At 39.7% G+C, this 12,483-nt stretch overlaps 1 protein-coding gene across 1 annotated transcript in view; it reads left to right on the top strand.

Annotated features, from left to right (window-relative positions):
* The window catches only part of SLC30A2 (solute carrier family 30 member 2), a 75,886-nt gene that overhangs the window by 46,370 nt on the left and 17,033 nt on the right, over positions 1 to 12,483 (top strand). The window contains exons 4-7 of the mRNA XM_073542571.1: positions 82 to 235; positions 5,311 to 5,494; positions 10,130 to 10,235; positions 10,342 to 10,476. Of these exons, the coding sequence (XP_073398672.1) occupies positions 82 to 235; positions 5,311 to 5,494; positions 10,130 to 10,235; positions 10,342 to 10,476 (579 nt within the window). The remainder of the gene's footprint in view (positions 1 to 81; positions 236 to 5,310; positions 5,495 to 10,129; positions 10,236 to 10,341; positions 10,477 to 12,483) is intronic.

The raw sequence follows: 12,483 nt of genomic DNA, 5'->3' as shown, positions 1-12,483 counted from the left end.
TGTCAACTGCTGTTATCTATGTATATGTGACATTTGTTTCCGAAATGTAGTCTTGAATCTGCATTGTTGTCTCCTCTTCAGAAATCCTGGGAGCCCTCCTATCTGTCCTGTCCATCTGGGTAGTGACTGGTGTCTTGGTGTATTTGGCTGTAGAACGGATAATTTCAGGAAACTATGAAATTGAAGGAGAAGCGATGTTGATCACGTCTGGCTGTGCAGTTGCTGTGAATATTATGTATGTAATGGATTTTTTTTGCTCTCACTAACAAGTGTATGTAACATTCTATTTATTGGTCCACTAGTGTAGTTAACATAAAAAGATCTTTAGTGTTAAGGTTTGTCCACCATGAGCCACAATTGACATATTGCTGTTAACATAAGTGTTCCTAAATTATGGGAAAGCATTGCCATAATAGACTGTACTAATCTCCTATTTATGAAAGCCACATCCAAAAATAAATTTGCCTACGACATCTGTGCTCTTTCTCGTACTTAAAAACCGTTTTGAATAGCAGATCCAAAATTCTGATGAACCTCAGTATTTATGCTCTGTGTCACTTTTGCTATCAATGTTTAATCAGTGAATTTCATTGATTTAACCCTTTTACAACCTATGACGTATATTTACATCATTGGTGGCCTCCCCCTTATTGGTGCGGGTTCTGGCGCTGAGCCTGCACACTGTCAGGCACATGACAGCTGGCAGGGCGCCGATGGGTTGGCTTGACAACTAGGGTAGTTGTCATTGCTGATCTGCTATGAGTGCCGCTCAGTGCTGTTGAGCATTTTTGCTACACATAGCAGGGGTAAGCCATACTATGTGTAGAACAAGCGATGAGATGATCACAGCTTCAGGTCTCCTAAGACTATTAAAGCATATGTGTAAAGGAGAAAAAAAGAAATTTTTTTTTTTTTAAAAATATATAAAAAAAATTAACGTTCAAATCACCCCCCCCTTTTACCCCATTCAAAATAACACAATTAAGAAAAAAAATCAAAAATACACATTTATCGCTGAATTCAGAAGTTCCCAATCTATCAAAATATAAAAGGAATTAACCCGATCTTTAAACTGCGTAACAAGAAAAAAAAAATCAAAACGCCAGAATTAGTGTGTGTTTTTTTTTTTCTTTTTCTTTTTTTTTTTTTTTTTTTTTTTTTTTTTTTTTTTTGGTTGCCGCAATATTGCAAAAATGCAATAACGTCCGATCAAAATGATGTCAATAAAAACGTCAGCCTCAAAATGCCCTCACCCAATCCCTGATTCCGAAAAATGGAGACGCTGAACGTCTCAAAATGGCGAGGTTTTTTATTTATTTTTTTTTTTTTTTAATTTAAAGAACCTATACATGTTTGATATCTACAAACTCGTAGTGACCTGTAGAACTATAATGGTAGGTTAGTTTAATCAATTGGTGAACCTGATAAAAAAAGAAACCCAAAGAACAATCGTGGAATTGTGCTTTTCTGCACTTTCAACACACTTGGAATTTTTTCCCTGTTTCCCAGCACACATATGGTAAAATCAATGTTGTCGTTCAAAAGTTCAACTCCTTATGCAAAAAAACAAGCCCTCATATGGCCTTATTGACGGAAAAATAAAGTTGACTCTCTGAAAAAGGGGAGCAAAAAACAGCAATGCAAAAACTGAAAATCCCAAGGTGGTAAAGGGGTTAAAAAATTAACAAAATTGCAAGTTTCTCCAATTTATTACAATGTTAATCACAAATGGCACGCTGATCAGACAATTCAGTTCACCAGGAATCACGGACATGTGGAAAGCCCCAAACTTTGAATGTAATCATTTGTTGTCAGGTTTTAAACCATAAGAAACAATTGTACTTTGTATGATAGGTCCAGAAATATTTGAAAAGTATCACAAGTATTGGCATTTTAGCTGTTTACCAAAACATATTTGGATACAGTTTTATATAATCAATATGGGCTTGTATTGCAGACTCTCTGTTTGTTTTAATTAGAGGCTATTTACATCCTAATTTTATTAAGGGATTAAGAATTACAGTTCTTCACTATGTAGCTGCCTCTTTTTAAAGTGATTGAGATAATTGTCCAAAAGCTCCTGAATGGTCTATTCCCTCATTAAAGAAGTTATCCACTACTTGAACAACTCCTTATCGTACCCTACACTTGGCCCCAATAAAATAAAGCCTATACTGACTTCCTGGGCCGGCGCCATTCTTGCGGTGTCAGCATTCGCTCTCACTGAGGCTCCAGTGCTGTTGTGACACGTGAGCCCAGCACCCAATCAGCAGTGGTGTCACTGTCCCCACCTTTTGTCGAATTAACCATGAAGAGGAAGTGAGATCAGCTGCAGCCCAGACTTCCTCTTAATGTTCAAGTCGAAAAAAGGTGGGGACAGTGACGCCAGTGCTGACTGGTTTCTGGGCTCACGTGTCATAACTGCATGGGGGCCCCGGAGAGCGAGTACCGACAAGGCTGAAATAGCATCGGTACAGTAGGTGAGTATAAGCTTCTTTCATTATCGAGGCCAAACCTTTTAGCTCTAGAAGGGGTTGTCCTATTAGTGGACAAACCCTTTTAATTTATCATCAATTAGGCAGGTGAAAGTGTGGCATTTGTATTTGAAAAGTTGTTACGGTTAACACACAACATATGGTTAAAGGAGCTCTCGATGGAGGTGAAAGAGACCATCGTTAGTCTAAAAAAAAAAAATTAGAGACACAGCAGAAATGTTAGAAGTGGCCATATCATCAGTTTGGTACATTCTGCAAAAAGAGTGCACTGGTGAGCCTGGGAATTCAAAAAGATATGGATGTTCACGGAAGACAACAGTGGTGGACGATTGCTGAATCTTTTCCATGATTAAGAAAATGCCCTTGACAACATCCACCCAAGTGAAGGACCCTCTCCAGAAAGTGGGTGTGTCAGCATCTAGGTCTCATGAAGTCTCCACTTTAATGTAGAGCAAATATTACAGACTGTTCATGACAATGTGCAAAACATTTAATCAGCCTTAAAAATAGAGGCCAGATTAGACTTTGCCAAAAAACATCTAAAGATGCCAGCCCAGTTCTGGAAAAGTATTCCTTGGACAGATGAAATGAAAAACAAACTGTATGAAAATGATAATAAGAAGAAAGTATTGAGAAAGCTTGGAATGGCTCATGATACAAAGCACAACACAAAATCTGTAAAACATGGCGGAGGCAGTGCAAATGTATGGGCATGCTTAGTTTCCAATGGCACTGGGTCACTGATGTTTGATGTGATGAAGAAAGAAGCAGCCGGATGAATTCTGAGATGTACAGGGCGATACTTTCTGATCAGATTCAACCAAATGCAGCAAGGTTGATTTGGATGGCACTTCATAGTTCAGATGGACAATGACACAAAACATACTGCAAATACAACAGAGGAGTTAAGAGAAAAAAGTGTAATATTCTGCAATGGCCAAGTGAATCACCAGATCTCAACTTCATCAAGCATGCATTTCACATACTGTTTAGACTAAATTTAAGAAAAATGGCAAATGTAGGGCAGCACCTCACTGCAAATAAATTTGATATGTCGCTAGTGGTTTAAAGTATACCAAAAAAGAGGATGATCCCAATCCTCCATAAGGTCCAAAGGTAAAAAAAAAAATTGACCATGGCATCCATGGTAGCAAAATGGATCTTCTACTTTTATTAATACATCACACAATACAGGAAGAAGGCAACATTTCAACCTTGAAAATGGATAGGTCTTTAACAAACCATAGAAAACAGAGTACAGACCCACAGATTTATATTACACCTCACCAATTAAAAGCCTTACATAATCAGCCAATTGAAATGGCAGCAACAAAAACATAATTTAAAAAATGCTAAATATTCTTCATCATGAATGCAAATATACACAATTTAAATGTATATAGGTTCTATGTTCAATCTCAAGCAGTTTCTTTAGTAATTTTAAAAAAAATATTTATTTTTTTCCCCTTCTTACTGTGGCAAATTATTTTGTTCTGATCGAATAGTTTTAATTTCATTTTTTACTTTTTTAAAATTCTTATTTCTGTTATGTTGTACCCCTCAGTTGGACTTGTAGTACTATACACATAAGTGTAATACATCTAGTTCATTAAAGAGGTCCTCCATTACTTTTACATTGATGTCCTATCCTTGGGATAGAGAATCAATGTCTGATCAGCCGGTGTCCGGCACTCAGCACCCCTGCCGATCGGCTGTTATCGGTGCCAGTGGCCGGAAGTACTTGCTTGCAAGGCTTGGCAGTCTGCTTGTAGTGGCCACCGCGAGGTGCTACAGTTCCTCCTACTATACAATTCAATAGGAGTCGGATGTGCTGTAACAAGCCCCGGTCAGTATAGGTAAACAGCCAGTTCTCCAAGTAAGTACTGCCGCTGGACCCATAGCAGCTGATCGGCGTGGTTGCCACATGCCGGACCCCGGCCGTTTAGACATTGATGTCCTATCCTGAGGGCATCAAGGGGTCCAATGTCAGATATATCGTCATTGGACGTTGAGGGGTTAATGGAGTTCCCGCCTTCTGTGAGCCACTTGTTCACCCATTACTTGTATTGTTTTGTGGTCTTGCTTGTATATTTATGCATTTAAACAGTGTATATTTTGCATTTTTTTTTTTTTTTTAAATCTGTTTTTGTTTCTGCCATTTCAATTGACTGATCATATGATGTTTATAATTCGTTGGAGGTAATATAAATATGTGGGTGTACTCAGTTTTTTTTTTTTTTTATCAAACCATATAAAACAAATTTTGTAAGGTTGAAACTTTGCAGTCTCCCTGAATTATGTGATGTATTATTAAGAAGAATATACTTTTTGCCACTGTGGACGCTGTTTTCGCTTTCTTTACCTAAGACCAACCTTACGGAAGAAAGACCCACAAACATGAAATAACTGAAGCCAGCTGCAGTAAAGTCCTGGCGAAGTTTCACAAAGGAGGAAACCCAGCATTTGGTGACGTCCATGGCTTCTGCATTTCAGGCAGTCATTGCCTGTAAAGGATTCTCCATAAAGTGTTAAATGACCATATTTATGGTAAAGTTAATTTGTCCAATTACTTTAGAGCTCCTGAAATGTAGAGGGTTTGTAGAAAATTGGTTACAGTTCCTACATTTTTCAAAGGATTTATTCAACCCCTTTTAATTAAACCTGAAAGTCTACACTTCAATTGCATCTTAGTAGTTTCATTTTAAATAAAAAGTGACATATAAAGCCCAAATCACTGTCCAAATATTTCTGCACCTAAATGTATATTTTACACAGTATGTTTGTGTAAATTCATTATCTTAATTCTTTTCTATAGCATGGGTGTGACACTTCATCAGACTGGACACGGACACAGTCACGGAGGTGAAAATACTCACTCTCATTCACACAGTAATGGAGAGCTGCGTAACCCTAGCGTTCGTGCTGCCTTTATTCATGTGGTGGGAGACCTGCTGCAAAGCTTGGGAGTCCTAGTTGCTGCCTATGTCATCTATTTCAAGGTAACTCTGTGATAACAGAAATCCTAAAGGGGTTGTACCTTTTTATTTTTTATTTTCATTTATACATTAGTAACTATGACAAAATCCCATCTTCACATCACATTTGTGAAAATAAAGTAGAAAAGTTCACTGCACTCTCTTGAAATGATGCATACCTTAAGTAATATATTCAGTAGATCCCCATAATCCTGTAGAATGTAAAGGTCCCGTCACACACAGCGATCTCGCTAGTGAGACCGATTCTGAGTCACAAGTTTTGTGATGCAACAGCGATCTCACCAGCGATATCGCTGTGTGTGACAACTATCAGCGACCGGCCCCCCGCTGGAGAGCAGCGAGCTCCCAGCTCGTATCCAAGGTAAACAGCGGGTTTCTAAGCGGTGCTTAGAAACCCTCTGTGTACCTTGGATACCAGCGCGCTGGTGCAGGGAGCTGGTAACCAAGGTAAACGACGGGTTTCTAAGTGCCGCGCTCGTCTTCGCTGGTGCTGATCGCTGGTAAAGCTGCCTGTTTGGCAGCTCACCAGTGATCCTGACAAGTTCATATCGTGTCGGGATCGCTGGTGAGTCGCTATGTGTGACGGGGCCCTAAGCCCTCAAGGGCTGTATCAGTCTGTCATTGTTAGTTTGTTTACTGTAAGTGATATCTGTAATTTGTATGTAATCCCTTCTCATGTATAGCACCATGGAATCAATGGTGCTATATAAATAAATAATAAAATAGAAGATGAGATGTGTGCTAAAAGGATATCTCCATTGCATATTAGAATGTACAGTGGATTATATAACATTAATTCTTTGATTTGACCCTCCCGGGGCTATGTCAAGGTATTGTCCTGCTAGGTAATAGGCTTCAATTCGTCTAAAAAGAAAAGACGTGAATATGCATTTAAATATATGAACTTAGAACAAAGTAAATTCAAAACCAATAAATCCTACTCCCAATTTAGACCCAATGGGGTCAGGATTTGTAGCATATGGATCCAGAAGGATGCTCGTTGTTTTAAAGGGAAACTGTCAGTAGGATTGTCCTCTGTAACCTACAGACAGTGTCAAGTTGGCACCGATATAATGATTAAAATGATACCTGGGTTGATTAAATCCTTCTTGTGGTTGTTGTTTTAATCTTTTTTTTTTTTTTTGTAGTTTTCAGTTATTGAAAATAATATATTTTTTTTCCACTATGTAAAATTAGGGGAGGTCACTGAGAGATCAGTGACCTGTCAGAAGCCATACAGATGAATACCTAATCAGAGCACCACATGAAGACCCCTCCCCCTTTCCCCCCCCACAGGCCGCCCCAGAGCACGAGCATATCCTTAAAGGGGCTGTCCGGGCTTTTCACATAATCTCAGTGCATATCTGGCTGCAGAATGGTGACAATAAGTAATTTACCTTCTGTGGCCAGTCTGCACGGTTTCCAAGATATCCTCTCTTGCTTGTAAGAAAAACGTCGGGGGGGGGGGTGAGTTATGGCATTGAAATGAGAACTGGTCATTTCCTCCTACTCTACTAAAAAAAAAAAATGCCCTCTATAGCAACAACCCCACCCTCCATAGCAACAGGCCCTCCCCGACCACATGAACAAGCCCTCCTCACACAGTAACAAATCCTTCCCCTCTAGCAGCCTCAGTGCAGAGAGCAGGACCACCCAGCTGCTCCTCCCCCAGACACACACTGAACAGTGATCTATGGAAAGTGAAACTATTGAGGAGGAAACAACCAGTTCTCATTTCAATGCCAGAACACACCCCCCCGGACGTTTTTTTTTTACAAGCAAGAGATCATATCTTGGAAACCGTGCAAACTGGCCACAGAAGGTAAATTACTTATTGTCAACATTCTGCAGCCCAGATATGCACTGAGATAATGTGAAAAGCCCGGACAACCCCTTTAACTGAAAACTACTAATAAAGATTAAACAACAACCACAAGATGGATTTCATCAACCAAGGCATCGTTTTAATCAGTATAACGGCGCCAAACTGACACTCTGTAGGTTACTCACCGCAATCCTGCTGACGGTTCACTTTAATAGTCTCACATGATTTCCATCTCTTCTTCTTGGTGTGGGAACAGCTTCATCAACTGAAATCTAGTTAGCCATGTTGTGATTTGCATGATTAAAGTTATAGGGTGGATAAGCATGTTTTGCTACGTCATATGGTAGATTTGAGACCGGAGATCCTATTGCGGACATATTTTGTGGTTTCTCCAATATATAGCAGCGTGCAAGGGCACTTGATAAAATAAATCTAAGTTAGACAGTCTCACAGGTATATTATTCCTTGATCAAGTATGATTTGCCTGTAGGAAGGTATTGTACTTAAAGGTACTCTGTCAGCACAGAATGACTGTTCAGAAAAAGTACAAGCGCTCGATGCATCATGGCGTGGCCAAACGTTTAAATACACCTTCCCACCTGCTTGTTTTCCCTTTGTCTCCACCCTCCCCTCTTTGACAGTTCGAGCTTCATAGAGCAAGAGAAGGACGGAGATAGATGTGAAAACAAGCAGGTGGGAAGGCGTAGTTTAAATGTTTGGCACTCCATGATGCACCAAGCGCTTATAAGTGGCTTGAACAATCATTTTTTGCTGACAGTCCCTTTTAACAACATTTGAAGCAACTAAGAGTGTAGACATGGGAATGTGCCCATTGTCCTGGTGTCCAATAACTGTTATGTGGGTCTTCGTGTATGGTTCCCAATATAGGCCTTAACAAGTCTGTGATGGAAATTACATGGTCTTTTGAGACACATAATTGATAACTTATAGAAATCAAGAATTTGTGGATATGTGTTATGAATGAGTCACCGGAGGAGGAAAAAACAAAAATACAAGCGAAGTCCAGAAAACCGGAGAGGTTGGTAGCTATCAGATTGCAGACCCCTGATCCTAATCACCACAACTAACAGTAGCCGTGGGAGGTTCCTACGGTGCCATAGACCCCTCGACACAGCCGGAGAGCTAAATAAGCCTAAAGAAAGAAAGGGGAAATCTAAAATGCCCCAGAGCAGACCCCAAAGCAAAAGACAGCCCCCAACATGTATTGTCGTTGAAAAACAGATGAAAACACAAACGCAGACAGAAAGACAGGCTGAGCAAATGATGGGGCCCAACTAACTAGATAGGAAAGGACAGAAAAGATGCTGGCTGCAATCACACAAAAAACCCTGCCAAAAATAATGTCCAACACGTCTGATAGAAAAGGCCCTGAAGTCACTAGACTTCAAAATCTCTATATCAGCACTCAGGTATATTCTGAAGACAGAGCAAAGAGATCAACTGATCAGAGACAAAAATGGAGTTCAGCCCGTCCCAACCAGGGCAGGCTGAACACAAACACTAAGTAAACAGACAAAATCTCATGGAAAAATAAAGAACAAAAACTTTAGCTTTTAGTAGACAGGAACTAAACTGAATGCCAGAGCTCAGAGCAGAAAGGATCACCAGCAATCCCTGCAGGGCGTCGGCTGCCTTATATCCACTCAGAAATCCGGATGTCCAATCACACTCCACCTGTTCAGATGACAGGTTCTTCCCATCCAGATCAATTTCACTACCTCCTTTCACCAGCAGAGGGAGTTCATCAGACATCAGAGGTGAAGGGGAAAATGAACTCATAACAGATATGCTTGATTCAGGACTTTGTTAATTGGCTATACGTGTGTACAAAGGACTTTGTGATATTGGTCTTTAGGATACAAATTTGTTATTTCTTTGTTCAGTAAATGTTGAGGTTAGCCCCTCTCACAAAATGTTTTTGCCATCTCATTGAATCTAGGTTAATGTAAAGTTTCCCCAGAGACCACCCTCCTCACCCTCTGAAACTGTGAATTGTGGAGGGAATCCTCTGTTGGCCTGGGGTGACAGCTTGAAGGCCATATTTGTCTGTTATTTTGGTATAGAGGTCTGTGCTTAGTATCCCATGTTCATTTTTAATGGGCTACAGCAAAACAAAGTGAAGGTTCTGGAGTGGCCACCTCAGTCTCCTGACCTCAATATCATTGAGCCACTCTGGGGAGATCTCAAGTGCGCAGTTCATGCTAGACAGCCCAGGAGTTTACAGGAACTGGAGGCTTTTTGACAAGAAGAGTGGGCAGCTTTACCATCTGAGAAATTAAGGAACCTCAAACACAACTACCACAAAATACTTGAAGCGGTCATTGATGTTAGAGGGGGCAATAAACGGTATTAAGAAATAGTGTATGTGAACTTTTGATCAGGGTCAATTGGATGTTTTGGGTTGTCATTCTGATTTAAAAAGAGAAAGCACAGTAGTTTGACAATAAATTGCTTCACCCAACCACTAACCATGAGTGGAGAAAAAGTTTTGGTGTTATCATTCATATTCTCCGTAAAAAGGCCAAGAAAGCAAAACTTCTGCTGCGGTATGTGAAGTTTTGAGCACAACTATATGTATACGTTCACTTTTGCTTATGGGTCAGCCCTATTGATTCTCTACATTCTTTTGCTTCCTTTTGTTTCCTCTATTAACTGTTAAAGTGGCCCAACCCCTATAATTACCGTGCCACATCCTGCAACTGTTTGTGAAAATGCTAGGCCTTGCATTCTAAATGCCAGATGCCAGTATCTGAATATAATCCCTTATTTGACAATTTCTGTGTTTTTACCAGCCAGAGTACAAAATTATCGACCCTATCTGCACATTCCTGTTTTCTATCCTGGTCTTGGGTACCACGTTGACTATTCTTAGAGATGTTCTGCTTGTACTAATGGAGGGTAAGTATAAAGGCTGTCATTTTATTGATTGTGATTGAAGCTGAAGGCAATTGTGCTGGAGTCCGAATTGTCTGTATCAAAACATAGCATTTTTGTCTCCCTACAGGTACTCCTAAGGGCGTTGACTTTAACATGGTCAAGGATACTCTTCTTTCCATCCATGGAGTGAAAGCTCTTCACAGCCTCCATATCTGGGCCCTTACAGTGTCTCAACCCGTTCTTTCTGTTCACATAGCAATAAGTAAGTAATTACCTGTCAAACTAGCACTAACTATTTTTCTTTTATATAAACCTAGCTGAAGAGCCCGGCGTTGCCTGGGCATAGTGACCATCTGTGGTTAGTTATAACAAATAAGTAAAAATAATAAATTTGCGCACACAAAACACCTCACCTTAATAAGGAATTAGTTGAAATGAAGAACTATTAAATAGCAATACACACAATATACCAAGGAAGTAAATAGTTCCATAAAAAACCAAAATACTTGGAGTTAGAAATAATCTCCAAACATACTGTTGGAGATTCAACTAGTAAAAATCCAAATAAAACAATTAATCACTTCAATAAAAAATCAGAATGTATTCTGAGGTTATAAAAATTTATTTAATATACACATAATTTTATAACCTCCAGAATACATTCTGATTTTTTATTGAATCGATTAATTGTTTTATTTGGATTTTTACTAGTTGAATCTCCAACAGTATGTTTGGAGATTATTTCTAACTCCAAGTATTTTGTTTTTTTATGGAACTATTTACTTCCTTGGTATATTGTGTGTATTGCTATTTAATAGTTCTTCATTTCAACTAATTCCTTATTAAGGTGAGGTGTTTTGTGTGCGCGAATTTATTATTTTTACTTATTTCTTAATAATTATATTGACAAAATAGTGGTTTTTTGTTTAATTCTGCAGCACCATCTACTCTGAGCGCCACTGTAGATTTCTTTTGAGTTATAACAAATTATAATTTATATTGCACATAAAAACATTTCACATCATATATTCAACACTACAGATTTGCAGCACAAATTAACTAAACGATTACCCAAGCATTGATAGTATTTTATTTTTCAACTCATTCAAGAGCCCTTTGATAAACAACATGTGTATCTAACCCTATCCTGTGTGATAATGCCTGCTGAGTAGTGTTGAGCGACTTTGCCTTTTTTTGGGTCGAGTCGAGTTTCATGAAAACCGACTTTCGCAAAAGTCGGGTCGAACGAAATCGGCCGATTTTTGTGAAAAGTCGAAGGCCGACTGAAACACGAAACCCAATGCAAGTCAATGGGGAAGCAAAGTCGTCAGGGAGTGGAGGCCAGGAAACACACCTACAGTGCCCTTTTGAATGCCAAAAACATCAAATCTTATTACTGAAGCTTTTCAACCTTAATTTACTTCATAATACTAGTTACGCACTGAAAAATGGGGGTTATTTGGCTAAATTTGTGGGGGGGGTAGGGCTGGCTCCAGGTTTTCATGTGCCCTGGGCCAAAGAGCGACCCTTTAACACATACCACAACTCATGATGCTCCATTACGGCAGAGAAATAGCGGTATAGTACAAAGAAAAATACTTCACTTTTTACATCTCATGACTGATATCCATTTTAAATTCCCCAATAGCTCCAAAAACGGACAGTATCTTACTCCATACAGTATTATGGCCACCGCATAGTGCGCTATACAGAGTAATGAGGCCCATATATTTCACCATACAGAATCATTGGTCCCATATAATGTTTGAAACAGTATATGATGAGCTCCACATAATGCTACAGTATATGTTGGTCCCCTTGGATGAAGCTGCACTGTCTTATGGGCCCAAATAATGCTCTATATATAATGGGCCCCATTTCTATTGCTCTAGTGTATAATGGGCCCTGTAAATGCTGCTCCAGTGTCTGATGTCCACCTTTGGAATGCTCCAGTGTATGGTGGGCCCCATATATCATTCTCCAGAGTATAGTGCTCCCCAAAAATTGCTGTCCCAACATTAAAAACAATTTAAATAAGTCTCCTCAAATAAGTCTCCTCGCTAGGGAATCCCTGTACTAGTCTGGGCGTACAGACATGATGTCGTTGCGCTCTCTGATCAGAATATCACTGTCGGGAAACGCGGAAGACGTCATGGCAGTGGAGCAGGGAGAGGTAAGTATTTCAACTTTGCAAGTGCTGTGATCCAGAGCAAGCAGGGGGGGCCCACTCGTTGGCGACGGCACTGTCACAGGGCCCCTCATAGTACGG

This window comes from Dendrobates tinctorius, unplaced genomic scaffold (assembly GCF_039654945.1).
Source record: "Dendrobates tinctorius isolate UK_male_01 unplaced genomic scaffold, ASM3965494v1 ptg000127l, whole genome shotgun sequence".
NCBI lineage: Eukaryota > Metazoa > Chordata > Amphibia > Anura > Dendrobatidae > Dendrobates > Dendrobates tinctorius.
The sequence above is the reverse complement of the archived record's forward strand: the minus strand, read 5'-3'. Positions and strand labels throughout refer to the sequence as shown.